Genomic DNA, 19,218 nt, shown 5'->3' with positions numbered 1-19,218 from the left:
CATTCCTTGGCTGTTATGAATAATGATGCCATGAACATCTGGGTTCAGGTTTTCATTACTCTTGGGTGTATTTCTTAGAAGTAGAATAGCTGTGTCTTATGGTAACCCTATGATTAACTTTTTGAGGAATTGCCAGACTGCCTTCCAAAGCTGCTGCACCATTTTACATTCCCACCAGCAATGTACAGGGTTGCAATTTGTTGACTTTCTCATGCTTACCAACATTTGTTATGAGCTGCCTTTTTTAGTATAGCAATAGGAGTGAGAGTGAAGCAGTATTTCTTTGTGGTTTTCATTTGTACTTTCCTGATGATGACTGCATTCATGAATATCCATCCTTTGCTCATTTTTTAATTGGGTTGTATTTTCATTACTGAGTTTTAAGAGGTTTTTTTTTTATATACTCCAGGTACAAGTTTCTTATGAGATATATGACACACATATATTTTCTCCCATTCTGTAGGCTGTCTTTTCATTTCTTGCTAGTGTCCTTGGAAACCTAAAGTTTTCGACTTTGATAAGGTCTAATTCGTGTATTTTTTTCTTTTGTTGCTTATGCTGTTAGTATCATATCTAAGAATTGCCAAATCCAATGTCACAAAACTTTACCTCTATGTTTTCTCCTAAAGGTTTAATAGTTTCTGCTCTGATCAAGTCTTTGATCCATTTTGAGTGAATTTTGCATATACTGTGAGGTATGGGGTCTAACTTCTTTATTTTGCACGTGGCGCATCCAGTTGTCATCCCAACACCATCTTTTGAAAATGCTATTCTTTCCCCATTGAATGAACCTGGCACCCTTATCTAAAAATCAATCAACCATAGATGTATAGGTTTATACCTGGACTGTCAATCGCCTTCCATTAATCTATATGTCCAAAATGGCTTTTTAAAAGTATAAATCACATTATTCATCTCTCAGTAAAACAGCTCAACCCCCAGTACAAGTCATTCTCTATTCCAGGGGCTTTTACCTGGTGGCACAGATTCCCAGGAGGCCCTTGGATAATAGTCAGGGATTCCCTGACCTTAAGATGAGAAAAATTACATCTTTACTTTCATTAACCTCTATCTCAAATTTGGCATGTTCTCTAATTATAAATGTGGGCAATAATCTAGGACAGTATCAATGACACTTCTGACTCTGTCAGCAATAAAAATCTCAGGTATTTATATATAAGGTTACAATTGATGCTGATACCTCAAAATATCATTTCCATTAATCCTACTGTAAAATTAAAGGGGCATATTAGAACTGTTGCACTTGATCTTGATAAGAATGTACTAATAAAGAAGCCCACACACTCTATCATGAGTTTGTTTGTTATATTCTGATAACTGTATCTCAATATAACTGGTTTTCTTATCATCCAGTGTTTTTACATTATGCATTTATAAATATTCTCAAAAGGGAGTAACAGTCTCCACTAGACTGCCAAAGGAGTCCTCAGCACAAAAATGTTAAGAGACCCTGCTTTTCCCATTACCAGTTTTATTTTCTTCCCAGCACTGATCATCAACTGAAATTATCTTATTTATTCATTTGTCGATTTGTTTATTATCTGTCTTCCTCTGACACTACAGTTGGTAAGTGCCTACTGCTTAAAATAGTGCCTGGCACATAATAACCATTCAATAAATATTTATTGAGTTAATTACCAAATCATCAGGCATTTTCTAAACAAGAGCTAAGCCATCAGCTTAGGGTAAAAATCAAAACTACTGGTACCAAGTTAGTGATGTATAATTCATACTGAAAATAATTTCACATTCATAGCGTCAGATTTAATAAACACCAATATAGTCTATGTCCTGTACTAGATGCCTTATATGGAGTATTCATTTACTGTTCTCAGTACTAAGGAGCAGATATTATTATGATGCACATTGACAGTTGTGGATATTAAGTCTCAGAGAGATTAATTCCTTCCCAAGGACACACAGCTAGTAAGTGACAGCATCAGAATTTGTAACCAGGTCTACCTGCCTCCAGAATATCAGTTTTTAACCACAACAAAACACTTCTAGAAAAAAAAGGGGGGGGGGGGCGCATTTCAGAGAAAAAGAGAAAGATTTTTTTATTGTTGAATTGAGAAAGCTGAGATCCTGTGGAGTTAAGAAATATGCCCTGGGACATAGAGTACAGCAGAGATTTCCAGTAAAATGTTCTTTCCACTGTCCTGTTTGTGAGCCACAGCAGGAAAACCCCTTAGCAAAACTATAACAGAACTGGGTGCTAACAGATTGCCTGCATGAAAGGATGAATTTCTAAAAAGGTTGACTTTACAAGCACAATTAATACTAGCAGTTATCAACCAAAGTCTGTTCTTTCCTTTCCTGGGGTCCAGCTTGCTTCTCTAAATATTAGGACTCAGCCTCATTCAGGACATTAAGCACTTCATTAAGCTGAAATCCAAGTTAATTTGATTGCACAATTACAAACTGTCCCTGGCTGGGGATTGTCTCATTTATCGGGTGGCAAGGGGGCAGCATGGCCTGATGGCATGCCGGATCTGCATTTTATCCCCAGCTTGAGGTCTCAGCGTTTTCTGGTTTTGACCTCATCAGGCCTTATGGGGGGGGGGGGGGGTAGTTAAACCTTATGGGGAGGGGGTAGTTAAACTGCATCAGGGAGACAGGTCTTCTCTTTACCAAAGTTGCCAAGGACACCTGGAGCCCCATCCATTGGGTCTGCAAAGGAACGGGGCACAGGAAGAGTCCTGGTCACCTAGAAATGGCAGCAAATGGGCTTAACCCAAAAGCCTGCTGTGCCCCAGGCAGCTCATTCACATGGGGACCATGCATCCAGGTGGCCCTTTTCCTGTCCCCTGTGCCCAGCTTTACTTTACCAACTGCAGGCTCACCTGTTCAGCTATTAAGCTTGGGTGTACATGGGGATGGATAAATCATTGTTTTCAACAGTAATTTTGCCGACATTAGCAGACCCTGGAAACACCAGACTTTGTGAATTAGCATTTCCCTCTCCTCTGCTATTCTTGCATGTGATCAAACGACCCACCCTGAGTCCTCTCCAGGAGAGACCCCTCCTCCAGCCAGCATAGTTCCCTCACTGACTCTGGTGTAAAGATATTCACTTTGCCCAGAGAGAAGCCTGGCCTTGGCCCTCAGCTTCTGTGACGCAATCTCTAAGTCTCTGGATGTCAGGCCTGATTAAAAGTCTTTGCCTGAGTGTCTTGCATCAGCCAGGAAGTAACAAAGCAATTGGCAGGGTGGGGAGGAGTGGTTAACCACACCAGAAAGTCTAACAATGTGATATATGGTGGGGACTTTGGATCCCATGGTATTTGTCAAATTTCAAAAAGACTGGAGACCGAGGTCAGCCTACGCTACGGACAGTCACCCAAGTTTGTATGTTGGAGCCCCCCAAAAAACTCTGACCACCTAGCTTGGTGAGCTTCCGCCATAGGCAATATTCTCAGTGTGTTGTCACACATGGATGTTGGAAAAGTAACACTGACCATGACTCCATAGGGAGAGAACAATGGAAGCTCCATGTCTGGTACTTTGCTGGATCTGCCCTTTGTACCTCTTCCCTTGGCTGAGTTTAACCTGTATCCTTTCCCTGAAGGAAACCATCTTGGAACATAAAAGCTTTTAATGACTCTTGCGGTCCTTCTAGGTAATTATCAAGGCTGGGGGTGGTTTGGGGAGCTCTTCGAACTTGCCATTGGTGTCAGAAGGTAAGGGTGGCCTTGTGGACTGTTCGTCCTTCCCCCTCCTTCCATATTATCTAAACTCCACCCGTGCCTGGACCCTTCCTCCCTGAAGGTGTCCTAAATTAGTACAGCTCGGAAAGCATGCCCTCTTCTGGACTCAAAGCCAGCACAGCTCAGACTACATTTTCACAAAACCCATAGTAAGATACAGATTTTAAGTCAAGAGCCAGTGAGACATACGTTTATACAGTAAACAGAGCTCTACGGATAGAACTGAGACAAATTTTCACCCAGTCACAACGACCTTCTGGAACAGTGTTTCCACCAAAGGCTCTTCAATCTCATCCTTTAGAAATGCTCATTGTGGCCCACTCTACCGCTTTCCCCGACTGTTGAGTCGAGAGCTGCAGCTTCAAGAAGCTCGGGTCTTGCATACCACCTCGATAAGGAACCACATCACTGCTTTGCAAATTCTTGTTTTGTTTCCTAATTTTAATGTGTTTACATTTTGTCTCTCTAAAGACCTGATTAAAAGCTTCAAAACAAACCTCAAAAGGACAACAGAAATATCTAAATTTGGGGGGCAACATTCATGCTGGGCATGGCACTCAGAGCCTTCTATGGGCACCATCTGATTGTGCGCACACACGGCTGCAAGGTAGGTATTATTGCTGTCCCTCATCACTCTTTTCACCCCGTTTCACACACAAAAAAGACCTTACAGTTTGGGGAAGGCTAAGTAGGTTGCCCAAGGACAAGGACTATGAAGTGGTAGAGCAGGGTAAGGCCAGGAGGGTCTGATTCCAGATTCTGCTCCTAGCTCTTAGGCAGTGGCTGCTGTTCTGTTCCATCCATTCTCATTCTGGGCCAGAGCCCCCCAGCAATCTCTCTGCCCCCCAGGGACAAGGCAGCAGCAACACACATGAATCCACAAAACTGGCCAAGCAACGCGGGGTGGAAGAAGCTGGCAGACAAGGGTCACTGACCTTCTGCCCCTACCCAGCGCTGCCAGGCCTGTCTGTCATGGTTCCCCTCACTCCTCTCAGGGGAGTCTCCTTCTTCTGGAACGCCAGTCACCCTGACTGCTTCCCCCCACCCCACACCAATTAAACTGTCACAGTTGGCTGGCTTGGAGACAGGTGCAGGCAGGAAGAAATTTGAAAGAAGCAGGGAATTCAGGAGAGACAGGGCTTCTCTCCAGAAGCTGCTCTTCGGTTTTCTGTCAAACTGGTCTGCAGACGGGTCAGATGAGCCCACAGGCGTCCCCAGAGACTCTGCAGCCACAGGTGAGAGACTTAGCCTTCTGGAGAAGCGGTGGCTCCTTGCATCTGTTTGGGCACCCCAAAGCTGCCCAGGTCCTGGTGCTCCAGAGCTGGGCCTTGGATGGAATGATTTTGGCTGTGGATTATGTGCATCCTGAATCACAACCCGGGGAGGAAATTCTCCTCTAAATACAGGTGCTAAACCACAGGGTGGAAGAGAAGCAGAGAACAAAGCGTGCTTTGGCTCTGCCCTATGGGCTCGTCTCACCTTGCATACCACTTACAGTGCTGCCTAGTAGTAAAGCAATGGCCAGGAAGCCTAGGGGCCTCCCTTCCCTGGTTTCATTAGTATTGCCCCACCATTTTCAAGATGTCAAACGCAATGGGGGAAAGGGGTATGACTGCTCGAGATGAGAAAATGAGAAAATATGCCACAGAGAGCCTCACGCTTAGATGTGTTTTATAGACCAGGAGGGGAGGGTTCCCAGTCTCTCTTTAATCTTCCCAGCCCTCTGTCACATGATCTTCATGGCAGAAGAAACAGCAGTGCTTGAGCAGATGAACCCACCCTACAGAGCAGAAATCCTTAGCTTGGGCTCCGTGGACCAGCTTTAGGGTCCCCGGCAAGCAAAATTCCTACAGTATTCATCAAATTTCCAAAGGGGTGCGGGACCCACAAGGGAACCATCACCACGGCACATGGCAATCTATACATACTGCCTTCTCTAATTTTACCTGCTGTAGGTACCAACTCTTACTCATTCATGCCCCCTCACGTGAGTGCCCACAGACACGCAGCCACCAAATGCCCCGTCCTTGTCTACTCTCCAGCCTCACCAAGTACCCGGTAACAGATTGTGCTCCAAGGCACTGACAGCCTGCATGGCTGCCTGGAGCACATCTCAATTATTACTGCTGCTCTTTACAGACCTTGCCTTATCATTCCTGTTCATGCTATTATGAAGAGGGCAAAATACTTAATGCACTCCCCACCCTTCTTCCTGATGCTAGAGGAAAAGTGTGTACCAGGTAGGGTCATCTCATGACATCCATGTCCTTCACCTTTCTTTATACACAGTCCCTGAAGTTCCCTCTAAGGCATCAAGATCAACTGTGTCTCAAACTGGGCCATCGGTACATTTTTGGATGGGAGGTAGGGGGAGGCAGAGAGAGAGAGGTGAAAATACCAGCTCTCAAAGGAAGAGACAGGGGCTCTCTGCCTGGGCATAAATAGGAACATGGATCGAATATCTTTAAGAAGGACAAGTGCCTTGGGCACCTGGGTGGCTCGGTCATGAAGCGTCTGCCTTCGGCTCAGGTCATAATCCCAGGGTCCTGGGATCGAGCCCCGCATCGGGCTCCCTGCTCAGCGGGAAGCCTGCTTCTCCCTCTCCCACTCCCCCTGCTTGTGTTCCCTCTCTCGCTGTCTCTCTCTTTCCGTCAAATAAATAAATAAAAATCTTTAAAAATTAAAAAAAAAAAAAGGACAAGTGCCTTACAGTATATTCCAACATCTAATGGCCCTGGAGTCCTACCTACATTTTCTTCCTGAGAGTATCATGGTAAGTGAAAGGCAGTATAAGTATTTTCCATTTGGAAACCAGACTGATGAAGCAGTTCTACTGGAATTGGAGTTATCATAATGGAATGGCCATCTTTTTTGTAGCTCTGAAAATATCCGAGCTCTATATTCAAGCAAAGTCTAACAACACTACCTTAACATTAGCTGCCAAGTTTCCATGTAAAAAGTGAAAGATGAGGGAATGAAGATGTAGCTCAGACTTGGGACCATATGTAGGAAGAAAGGTCCAGAGATGCTTCCGATTTTGTTTTTAAAGGGGCCACAGCATAAGAATTTCATCAGTAAATGTTGAACCAAATGCTCAGCAAACTGCAAGCTTTAAGGTTGATAAAAAAAAGATACAGCCAAGGGGCGCCTGGGTGGCTCAGTCGGTTAAGTGTCTGCCTTTGGCTCAGGGTTCTGGGATCAAGTCCCACATCGGGCTCCCTGCTCAGCGGAGAGTCTGCTTCTCTGTCTCCCTCTAACCCCTCCCTGCTTGTGTTTTCTCTCTCTCTTGCTTGGTCTCTCAAATAAATAAATAAAATTTTTAGAAAAAATACAGCCAAGATTTATCTATGTTAACCCATGCTTTCATATCCACACGTGCTAGAAATTAAACCACATTTCATATAATGTGTCCATTTAGACAAGTAAGCCAGAAGATAGTCTCTAATACTTATCAACACACATGCTTAGTATAATCAACTCAGTTTTGGTCATGTTAATACACCAGCAGAACAGACAGATTTGGGCCTCTTATAAAGAATCTGACAATTTAAGGGGGTTATGTTCACTTCCATTTATGTCCTGGAAAATACACTCTTGTGACTTAGCAACCATGTTTAAAAAGCTCTTGCAGTTCTTAAACAAACAGAGTGTATGTTTATGAGGTCCTAACGATGTTATTTTCAGGGATGACGTTGAGTTCATGATATGTAGCTTTAGGGATTTACAGTAAGTTGTGGGTGATTTATTGCTGTGACATACAGTATTTGCCTAGAGAAAAGTGGACACTTACCTAAGCAGCATTTGCAAGTGTGTTAGATGGGAAACAAGCCAGAGCACCTGGAGACCAAGGACTCCTCACTTTGGAGAGGGAAGAGGCCCTTTCTGGGGGATGGAGAATCAAGAGTTAAGAAGATTTTCTGGCACTCAGAGAGCAGAGCTAATTCAAGACCAGCAAGAGAGACAGTTTAGAATAAAGATTGAAGACGGGAGGCCCAAATCTGGCCTGCAGAAGTGTTTTGTTTGGCCTGCAGAGTACTTTCAAAGATCTGGAGCTGTGGGCAGTATTTTAAAACTGGAGATTCCACATAAAGCCTGGTTTCCTCTCCTCTCTCTGAAACACAGGAAGATCAGGCCACACGGGCTTGCGCTCTGCTTGGGGACAATCAGCCGGAGCTGGGAAGCCACCTCAGGAGAGGCTTGAGCTCTCACCTCAAGCGTCTGATCCTTACCAGATCTGTTTTCCTCCTTCCTAACATTTGCCCACCCCCCCCCGTCTCCTGGAGCTTACCAACATTGCTAGAGGGAATGGTATTTTTCACTGTGGTGCTCTCAGCAAACATATCCCCTAAACTGGCAAGGCTCATTTTCAGATAGAAGGATGGACAAAGCACATGTTTCTCTCTAAAATTCATCAGAAGATTATTGGGTTTTCTGAAAAACAAAAAACTGGACCTATCTACAGGTGCCACTTTTTTTTTAAGCCTGGGCTGCTGATGTTCCTATTTTCCAAAGCCAAGTCAAAAGACATGGTTTGAAATGGAATGTTTATTTTTAATTTCCTCATCTGAAACAATTAGATGACACTGAGAGGGATGGGACATTAGGCCTCTGTCTCTGGGCTTGTTTTGTTATCTGTGAAAATTTCCAGATGGATGGGGCTGACAGGAAGGGAGGAAACAGGGCCAGCTTTCCATCAGGCATGGCAGATACAGTGCCTACGGCCCACCAGACTTCCAGCGACCTACAAAAACGCCTTAATTTTCATTTCTTTCAAATCAGAAGAAAAAAAATATAATAATAATGAATATGTGATAACAAATCCAGCCCGGATTATATTCATCTTTATATGAATGCAGTCACAAAATGTAACTTTTAATATTCTGTACAGAGAAAGGGACCCAAGAAGGCACAAGGACCTACACCCATGAAAAGCACCATGTGACCCTCCAGGCAAACCCTGGTCTCCAGACAAACATGTCGTGACCATTTCGTCAGTAGCACCGCCTCCTTGGGCCATAACGTTCTTCCCTACCACATCCTGGGATGCTCTGCATTGGCAAGTTCATAGACAAGGCCCCTGAAAAACACACTACACCCTGACCTTGGTCTCAGAAAGGTGGAGTGGGTGCCTTTCAGTCAGCCCACTTCTGGAAATTTCCAAAGAGAAGTTTCCAGAGATTTTCATCACATGCAATTAGAGAACAGGTATTACCACCACCAGGGATGGTTTGCTTGTGTGTTTCTGTTATGCTACCCCTTGAAGCACCCTCAATCCTTTATCTCAGCAGCTCATGGTAAGGTAGGGCTTTGCTGGACTCAGCACACACCGAAAATACAAGTCAGAGGACATAGCACAAGCCATAATGAGAGGACCCTCTGTGGGTTCTTAGAATCAAGGGGAGAAGGAGTTTTCTACCTCCTCAACTCAAAACCTTCCCAGAGCCCAAACACTCCCAAGACCCAGCTGTCTCCTTGGCTTCTCTACCTTCAGCCCAGATCCTCTGCAATGCTCATATTAGAGAGTGATGATATACTGCCTAGTGAAATCTCACTTGTTATCTTGTTTTGTTACCTCATTTTTCCTATCTTTGTCTTTTTCCTATATTTATGCCCATTTTCTCTCTATTTCCTATATGATGGCTAGACTTCCTGACCTTTGCAAAAATATATATAATTTAAAAGTTTTAATGAAAAAGATCAGGTCTGACACATAGTATTTTCAATACTCCATACCCAGCAGATGTCTCAGATGCAGTCAGTACTTAATAGGGATCTCTTGCCTGACTGATACCTTTAAGGGCACAGGTTCATGGCTCTCAGCTTCATCTCTGTTGTTATGATGAGACTGGTGGCCAACCCTCCCATGCTATGCTTCCCCATCAATCTAGAGTTGGGACAGGATTGTCCCCTACACACACACACTCCCTTCTCCCAAATTCTATGAATAGTGACATGTGCATCAGAAAGTCCCAAGGGCATCTTTGCTGCAAGAAATTCTATTTTTAAGCCACAAATGACTCATCACTGACCAGGGTCTCCCCAAAGCTACAATTTGTCAGGCTGGCAGGAAGAAGGACAGGGGGAATAAAGACAAAGCCAGAGGTCACATCTCCATTCTCATCTGCAGCCTGTAAAACCTATCATAAAGCTGTAATAGTCTACACCAAACCTCAGGACAAGCATGGTTATGTTAAGCATGAGCTTTGCCCTTGTGTTTGGATTAAACCATTCTGAGCACTAACCTTGCTCTCCAGCTGGCTCCCACCCTGATCCCGTGCCAATCCTGCATGCACATCTGACTGTGACTTTAGGTAAAGGACCAGTGCTGTGCATCAGGGAGAAAATCCAGCCCTCTTGCCTTATAAACGCATGCTCATTGCAGAAGACGGGAACAACTAACTGAATCTTCAAGGAAATGCATTTTCTTCATTTTCACTGAAACAATCTTTCTTTTAAAAGAAGCAAGAGGGCTGAAACAGTGTCAGATAATCCAAAGTTTTCTTTTGAAATTCTGGAGAGTGGTGAGAAGAGAAGAAATAATTCATTCTAATTTTGGGGAGGAGAGTAGATATGGATTTATAGACATAGTTATCAGATAGTGTTTTCACAGGCAAACAAATGAGCCATTGGGCAAAATGTCCTCAAAAGTCAGGCATAACAAATTCCAGGGGAAAAAAATTTCCAAACAAAGCCAAACCAATGCATTCAGTCTTGTTAACCTTCCACAACACAGTTGAGCTCTTACCTCCCCCTCTGAAATAGTACAGGAAAAAAAAAAAAAAAAAGGATCACAAAATCAAGGAATTCAGAGCCTCTTGCCCAGGGGGATGAAACAAAGGAATCCCAAGCGCCCACCTGGCATTATCTTTGTTCTTTTCCATGGCCCTAAAGTTGCCCCCATGATGACAGCCTGAAACTCCAAAATGGGCATAAAAACCACTATTTGCTTTGCTGTTCAATGGGTAATATTTGCCATCCCATCTTTGCTCACTTCGTATTTGGTAGAATGAACCCAAGGGATCAGGGAGAAAGGAGCCTGGACTGAAGAGAACTGCACTGGCTCTCATTCCGCCCCTGGCTAGCTGGGTGTCCTTGAGCAGGTCACTTCACCTTCCTGTGGCAGGAGAGGATGCTGAGGCACAGGGGACAGGGGTACCAAGAAGACTCTGAAGTCTCTTCAAGTTCTGACATGTCATTCTCTCAAGTTACCTTTTGTGACAAACCTGGAAGGTCTAGATCTGTCTTCCCTCCCACTCCTAACATAGTCCCTGGTTTTTTTCCAAGGAAATGCCAAAGATGAGCCAGTCCTTGATGCTTCTGGATGCTGTCACATGTGGTGTGCAATGAGAAATGAGGCAGGAAGCTGAGACCACCTTACCCAGATGGAAGGGGGAAAGACAAAGAGGCCTTACCCCCAGGCATATCCCATCCTCCATCTGTCTCCTCTACCAGGTTTGCACTCACCTGATTTAAAAAAAAAAAAAAAAAAGGCATTCTGGAAAGCTAGATGAGGTAGAACAATTGAGTTAGGGTTGCTCCCATGTCAGAGAATCTAGTGTGGCCATTAAAAGTTAAATTCTGCAAGGGGACAAGGACTTCCCATTGGGAGTTATTTACAGACTCTTTGCCCTGAGGGTGCCTCCCCTCCCCACCCCTCTGTGGGTCCAGCTCCTTCACCATCTGACATTCTATTCTTTCAACAGCTGCTGCCTCTCCTGTTGTGCTCCCTTCACAGATGTGCAGTGCTGTTCTGAACATCCTGCCCTTGAACTTTCCCTACCCATAATTTTCCAAACCAAAGCCTGGCAATAAAAATATCAGTGAGGGATAGAGAAAATTGGGGGGAGTATGTAAAAAGGAAAAAAAAAAGAATAGGGAGATGCTTTGCACACACAGTGACTTGTGTTGACTTCCTCAACAAAGGTTAAATGCACACCGTGACTCCTCAACAAGGACATCAAGGCGGAGAATGGTAGGGAATTTCTCAGCACACCACCTAGGAAGATCAAGTTCCATAAAGGAGCTGGGCACAGAGTAAGGTGGTGAGCTTCCGTCCCTATGCCATGGGCTCCCAGCTGTTCTTCCTGTGAGGCCGGGAGCGGGGGGGTGGGGGGAGGCTCTCTCATTACCTGCTTTAGTGTGCCAAATGACAGGCACAGAGAATGAGGTAAGCATGGTGGGGGGAAGTGAAAGGTCTTTCTACTGGGAAAGAATCCCTTCAATGGGAGAAGCCCTCGAGAAACAATCAGTTTTCCTTGTTCTTTGCTAACTTGACCCTATCCCATCACCCAATGCTGCCATACCACTGAGATAAAAGAGAAACCATAATTTAGGAAGAAATGAACCAAGACGTAAACAGACATCAGATAGCTCACGTCCCACAGACCTCTCCCACATGTCTCGTGTCCTAGGGAGGAAGCTGGGCTGGGACCCCCGTAGGCACCGCTGACTTGCAGACTTGGTGGCCCCAAAGGTAGGAAATGGGATGATGGAGAACAAAAGAGAAAATAGGACAGATGAGTCGGCTCAGGAGGCTAAGCTACTCCTCCTTCTTGCAACTCCTCACTCAACCCATGGAGTCACTTCCACAGTCTGGAATTGTACTTCGAGACACCTGGAAGAGAGATGCCTTTAGACATGTTGGGTTCGAATCCTGACTCCATGATGGACGAGCTACATGGTTTGGGACAAATGCTGCATCTTCAGCCTCCTCACCTGCACAGCAGGAAGGGCAGTCACACCCACCCAATCAGGTTGTTGGGAGAACTAAGTGAGGTCGTGTGTGATGTGTATTGTAACGTGCTTAGCACCATACCTCTCACAGTCTATGATCAGTGAATGTTAGTTCTCCCAGCCACCTGCCTGTCTCTTCCTTTCTGAGGAGAATTTCCTGGCTGGGGGACTAGAGGCCCACCTGTGTGAACACTCAACGGGTAAGATCGCTGGGGATTGGCCAGTTCCACGAAAGCTCTGGGTATCCCCATCATATCAACGGTACCAGTTTTATTTTTGGAGACAATAGAAGCAATCTGGTCAATTTCTACTGCAAATCTTAAAGATAATCTTCCTTAACCATACCTAACCCTAAGCAATTTTACCGCATGGAAAATCTTCAGCGTAGAGGTCTCAAATGAGCGAATGAATACAAGGATGAATGAGCCCATGAATACATACGTAAAATGTTAAATGAACGTTGAAGACCTGGGGAGGACCATTTTCACATCATAACACTGCCATTACCCTGGAAGCCAGCCCTTGGATGAGATGCTCTCCAAAATTTGTACTGCTCTTCCCTCCGCCTTCCTAATGTCCATATTCCCAAAGCAGCATCGCTGATATGGGAAGGCAAGAGCAAAGACTGGTGAAATCAGCAGGCGCCCCCACTGTGTGCCAGATAATTTTGGAGCAGATAAAGTCATTAAGGAAAATTTTAACAATGTATAACCTTTCAGCTTTACTCGGCTAACAGCAGGTAGCTTGCCTTGCAGAAGCATGAGCCTGCACTGAAGTCACCAGCAAGCAGGACTTGACCTTCATTTTCAGTATACGCAGTATTAAATATTCATAATCCACATAACTGTAGCATAAGAAGTAGCTGAGTTTAAACATGAATCAAAGGAATAAATATCTCCCCACAGGTGAGTCATCCTTTCCAAGAATGCCCCTGGAAAAAAATGCAAATACCCAGGGCCTGGAGGCTCTGTCTTTTCCAACTTTCTCTTGAAATTCTAGAAGCAGCAGAAACTGCTGCATTATGCAACCCGTGAATCCTGCCCTCACACTGACATCGTTGGGCCTTTTTTTTTTTTTTTTTTTTAATCTATTAGAGAAGAATTACTGTTCCTATGTCAAAGAGAGGAAACAGACAGGGATGGAACTAGCAATGGTGACATTATCACCCACAGGGTGTCTGGGGCACTTTTGAGTCGGTTGTACAATTTTTAAAAAATCTTTGCTTCACAGAGTATCAGAGCGTGTGGGAGGAAAGGGTCGGCATAAGAGATCAAGAGACATCAGAATTAGGAGCTGGAGTGGCATATGCTTTAAATTGGGCAGAACACCTTTAAAAAGAATGAAAAAGAAACAGAGTTCTTTGGGGCAATATCTGTGTCGTGTGGCTAATTTAATATCTTTTGAGAGATGGGGTTACTGTGTTTGGAGGGCTTAACGCTTCTCTGTGTCTGTAAGGAATTGACACTTGTGTCTACCCAAAGACTTGGAAGAACAACTCCCTCTGCTTGGGTATTTCTAGAGAGTCTACCGCTGGGATGATGAAGCGTAATTTTAACACAGTTTAATGTAATTCTCTTTGGCTTTCAACTCCAGGAGCTCTGAGCACAATCTGTCTTAGCTAGATAGCAATCACTCGAGGCTGCGCAAGTGATTCTTCTGTGGCGATCACTCTAGGAAAATTAAGACCCAAAGAAGGGCTCCTCAAATCCTCGAATGAAAAAGAGCTGCTCAGGGACCTATCTTGGCCTAACAACAGGAAAGGAAAGATGTGTAGGAGAGGCTCTTTGGAAATGACTTACCCACTGCCTCTTGATAGTACAATAAGCTTGGAAAGGTTAACAAGATCAGAGAGCCACCAATTATGACACGTATCTGAACTGTCTTCCCAACCTGCTGCCACAAGGAAAGGGAATAACCAAACCACCCAGCCTGCCAGCCCATTCGCACAACCTGAATCGACCTGCCTGACACTGAGCCAGCAGGGCAGACCACCAGAGCATATTTCATATATTAATCTGCCTCTTCAAGGGGCTGGGTGCAGAGAACCTTACATCTTGAACTTGTGCTGCTGGAGCCTTCCCCACCATTGTTGGGGAGGCCAGCTCTGATTAAAATTCACTGAGACAAGCCACCTCACAACAGTGTCTGCCCAATTAAGCTCATGCAAAGGGAAAGCCTGTAGATTTATTTATTTGACTGATATATTCGAAGGGCATAAATGCTAACAAAAATTGGTCTGAAGAATGCTAGGTTTTTCCAGGGAGATAATATAGTGTAACTTCCCAAGAGAAGTTGATGCCCAAATGGCCAGCCAAACCACCAGTGTGTCCAATCGATGAGAGTTTGAATGGGAAGATGGATTTGAAGAATTTACATTCAGCTTTCTCACACATTTTCCATTTGCACCTTATATGTGGATAGGATTTAATTTTCTCTTGTTTACTCCGCTTGATTACAATGTCTCATGTGTTCTTTTTTTATTCCTGGGAATCTATGGACTTGCCGTAAAGGTTCCTTTACAGATTCTACTTCTTCCCCTTAACTTAATGTGAGCATGCTTCGCGACTACCCCCAGGAAGACGGAAGACTCCTTGGTACTGGCTGTGCTGACCCGGTGGCCCGCAGGACAGAACCCCGGGAGGTGGCTATAACCAAACGCAGTACTGCAAATGAGAAGCGGAAGGGCTGACAGAAATAAACGTAAGGTCTTCTTATGAACCAAGTCTCGCTATGCCAAACCACACAGGTCAGTCACAGAGAAGCAAGACTAAGGCTAGGACAGTCCCCAGGGAGAATGGGGACAAGCTTGGTTCCAAGATTATTGGCATTTTTGCTGAGAAAAGTGGAAAATAGGACTGACTGCCCATCTTTGGAATAGACTCTTTGCAAGTCCATACAAGAAACCACAGCCAGAGAGGGCTCCCAATGCTGGCTTTCCCAAGACTTAGGAAAATCATAACAAAACCCAAAGGACACTGCGGTGCTGCAGGGCATACAGGGAAGGGGCTCTTTGCCTTGGGGAATTCCATTCCTTTCCATCCCCAGGTAGAGCCGAGAACACCAGAATCTGCAGAACAAAAGACTACCTCTCAGTAGACACTGTAAAAAAGGACACAATTCAAATCCATCTAACAAGAGCATTTTATTTCTGAGAAATACAGAGGGGCAGAAAGGGTGGGGAAGGGAAAGAAGATGCCGAGGCATCTCTCCTAACCAATCACCACACTCACCTCCATGTAAGGGTTTGCTCTGTCTGGGGCACACATACTACATGCCCAAACCCATTTCCTGAGCCTGGCATGGAAGTTGACAGGGTATGCACCCCCTGACACGTGAGAACACTCCTCACTCCTGGGAAGAGAACGGAGAAATAAGACCAGGGCTTTAGAAGATCTTTGGTTCAATTCAAATATGATCCAGAATCATTAAGGGTAGATATTTAAAAGAGGCTTACCTTCAATGACATACCAGTTGGAGTTTTCCAGACTTAAACAGCCCTTCTCTTTCTTGGCCAGGAAGAGCTGATGGAGGGAGCATGTAGAATCTTGTCTCCTGGAGGGCTCTGAAAGGACCCTCCACCTGAGGCAGATGAGGGCAGTCCAGCCTTGTGCATGAGGTCAGGCTGAAGGATCTCTGATATTCTCAGACTTGGCTGATTCCCAGAGGTCAGTGATTAAAGGGATGCTTTCTTTATTTTCCCTGACATGGCATTTTGGCCTCAGCACCCAATTGCACAAAATCCTTTGGATGGTGACCAGATGCCTCTGAGAAATTCAGAATTTAGGCGTGCATGAAATTACTACCATCCTGAGCCACAGAAAAAGAGCACTAAGCTCAGAATTCAGGCACACCAGGGTCTGTGCCAACAAGGACACAAAGCAGGTTCCTGGAATCAAACTCTAGTAGGCTGCCATACCAGGGATAGAGTTTAAAGAGGTGAAAACACTCTCACAGTGGACAATGCAGGCAAAGAGTTCAAGTTCATGTCACCACAGAAAGGCGCATCAGGCCAGCTCGGCTCCAGCTTCCCAGACGCTGTCAGCCTCAAGCTTGCAGTAGAATAGTTGGAACAAATGAGGTACCCTGGGGTGACACCTGCAGGAACCCGGGCAGAGTGGGCCACCACCTAACAGCTCTGCTCAGTGACCTCTTCTGCCTCCTATAAAGTCTTAAACTCTATCACAAGACCCCACCTCAGGCTCACCCTAGAGTACCAGGTCACTCAGGTCGCACCCCAGGGGTCTGCATGAATGTCCGCTCTAGGAAATCCTAGATGGCCGTAGGCCTCCGCCTCTGGGAGTCGCCATGAACTCCTCCATCCCATCTGTTACCTTCACAAGTCGAGAAGCACCAACGAGCAATGCTCCCACGGAATATTCTGCTTGATGGCGGCAAAGGAGAGAGCCATGCTTCTTAATCTGAACTCCAATAAGATTAAAGCATCAGAAACCCTAATGAGATGAGGACCTTACATCCATGGCAAGAATGGCTCAGGCCCTCGTTGGCTGGACACTTGTAACCGTCCCAGTGGTTGGACACTCATAGCAAAGCCCTCTTAACCTCTCGACATCTTTAGTGTAAATACTTCAACAGGACACAGCTATTTCAAAATAAATAATACCCAGCGAAAAGGCTTACCATCAGGTACCTCTCCCTCCCTCTTGTGCCAGCAGAATCAAAGTAACCTTCCTTGTGTAAGCTTATTTTCCCCTTCAGAAAACCAGCACAGGGTTGCCCTGCCTTCCTCTGACAGCCTTCTAAATTTTGGTGTTAAAGTAAATCAATTGATCAATGCAGAGGCTCATGATTGTTTTAGCAAAGAGGGCAAGACAACGTATTTGAATACTCACTTTGACGAATCTATGAAGTATATTACAAGTGCACCAATGCTGAGAGCAAAGACTAAGACAACCTGCAAAAGAAGAGGAATATGTCATCACTTAAGAGCCAACACCCGGAAGCTTTGTGTTTGGTTTTTGGGTTTTTTTAATTTTATTTTATTATGTTATGTTAATCACCATACATTACATCATTAGTTTTTGATGTAGTGTTCCATGATTCATTGTTTGCGATTAACACCCAGTGCTCCACGCAGAACGTGCCCTCTTTAATACCCATCCCCCCACCCCCCTCCCCTCTAGAATCCTCAGTTTGTTTCTCAGAGTCCATAGTCTCTCATGGTTCGTCTCCCCCTCCGATTTTTTTGACACATGCGGCAGCAGCTGGGAAGCAGGGTTCCGACTGCTTTCTGGGACCAGCTTGGGAATCTCAGCCCCCTGGAGGTCCCCACAGGATGCCCTGATGTGGCCTCCGCACCTTGCAGTGGGCAGCAACCTCAGTGCTGGCCAACAGGGGTCAGGCAGACTCTTGTATCTGTGGCGCTGGGTCTCATCTTGCCCTGTCATCAACCGGGTCTAGCTTCTCCGCAACTGAAGTCAGCACTCTCCAGTGGGAAGGGCAGGTAAACATTTATGGTAATACAATGGGTTGTATTATGTGCAACCTCCACCCAGAGGAACTGTCATCTAGATTCGAACATTTTCGTCAATCCCTGTAAGACCCCTCACATCCATGAACAGTTAATCCCTGCTCCTGCCCCCAGTCCTAGGCAACCCCTGATTTACTTCCTGTCTCCAGGCAAGAACCATCAGTTTGAAAAGCACAAATTTGCTGCTTGTACAAATGTGTGTGTGTGTGTGTGTGTGCATGTGCGCACGTGTGTGCCTGTGTAGTTACAACACTTCTCAAGTATTCTGGAAATGGTTTAGGTGAGGAAAGCCAAATTCGGTAATACATGAGAGCCAGCTACGCGAGAATCCTAGTTCATCTTTACACTCTTCACTCAAAATTAATCACCACTGATATAAAAGACAGTCTGGCATATCCTCCAAAGGACACCTGTCACACTGAAGCCCATCCAGTGCATATGTCGCAGCTGAGGCTAACACCGACACTCTCCATTCTAGTTTGTTTATTTAGGCTTTCACAGAGGAGACCAGTAGGGCAACTAAATGGATGCTAATAAGAAAGATGAGAAGATTGGAAACAAAAGTAAACACGACCACCAAACACACCACCAACAAATACCTTTCAGACACGCTAATATCTGAAAGGGACTTTGGATGAAAAGAAGTGTCAGTCTCCTCAGAGTTTCTACATATCGCCATCCCTCTGACATCAGCTGGCAGAGAGAGATGAATTCCAATTTATGTAATGACTGGGCACGGTCAAGCGTGTGTGTGTGTGTGTGTGTGTGTGTGTGTGTGAGTGAGACAGACAGAGAGAGAGAAAGGATCACACACACATATCTGTATTGTGTGTGTGCACCACAGTGGTGGAGGGGAAATGAAATCTGCATACGGTATTCACTGAAAACATTGCAGAACCCCATGGAGCTACTGGACAGACGGCCGACCACACAGTAAACAGTGACAGTGACAAACAGCCCGACATTGTGGAAGGAAGACACAGCCTCATAGCACCTAACAAACTAGCCTTATGAAAGGAAGTGGTAAAACAGTATACCACTGGGGCTTATTTAATTCTTCCATTTTGTCTTAAAAACTAAACCACGCTGCAGCTGAATCCAAGGTAACACTGCAGTCTGCTGGCAATCACCATCTCTTCGGTGCTAATCCCCTTGGCAGGCTCACCCCAGGCTCTCCCCTCACACTCACTCATTCATTCTTTGCAAAGTCATCCACAAAAACAAACAGAAACATAAACAAGCCTCGGCTTTTCCCTGTATTATCTGAAT

The 19,218-nt window shown here is 45.0% G+C and overlaps 1 protein-coding gene across 29 annotated transcripts in view; it reads right to left on the bottom strand.

Annotated features, from left to right (window-relative positions):
- Positions 1-19,218, bottom strand: part of KCNMA1 (potassium calcium-activated channel subfamily M alpha 1) — a 744,082-nt gene that overhangs the window by 340,521 nt on the left and 384,343 nt on the right. For all 29 annotated transcript variants that reach the window (XM_088020031.1, XM_028109572.2, XM_028109573.2 and 26 more), the window contains one exon: positions 17,312-17,373. In XM_088020031.1, the coding sequence (XP_087876157.1) occupies positions 17,312-17,373 (62 nt within the window). The remainder of the gene's footprint in view (positions 1-17,311; positions 17,374-19,218) is intronic.

The sequence above is a fragment of the Eumetopias jubatus genome, unplaced genomic scaffold, assembly GCF_037043125.1.
Source record: "Eumetopias jubatus isolate StellerSeaLion01/CBP00866 unplaced genomic scaffold, mEumJub1_p1.0 scaffold_17, whole genome shotgun sequence".
Taxonomy (NCBI): domain Eukaryota; kingdom Metazoa; phylum Chordata; class Mammalia; order Carnivora; family Otariidae; genus Eumetopias; species Eumetopias jubatus.
The sequence above is the reverse complement of the archived record's forward strand: the minus strand, read 5'-3'. Positions and strand labels throughout refer to the sequence as shown.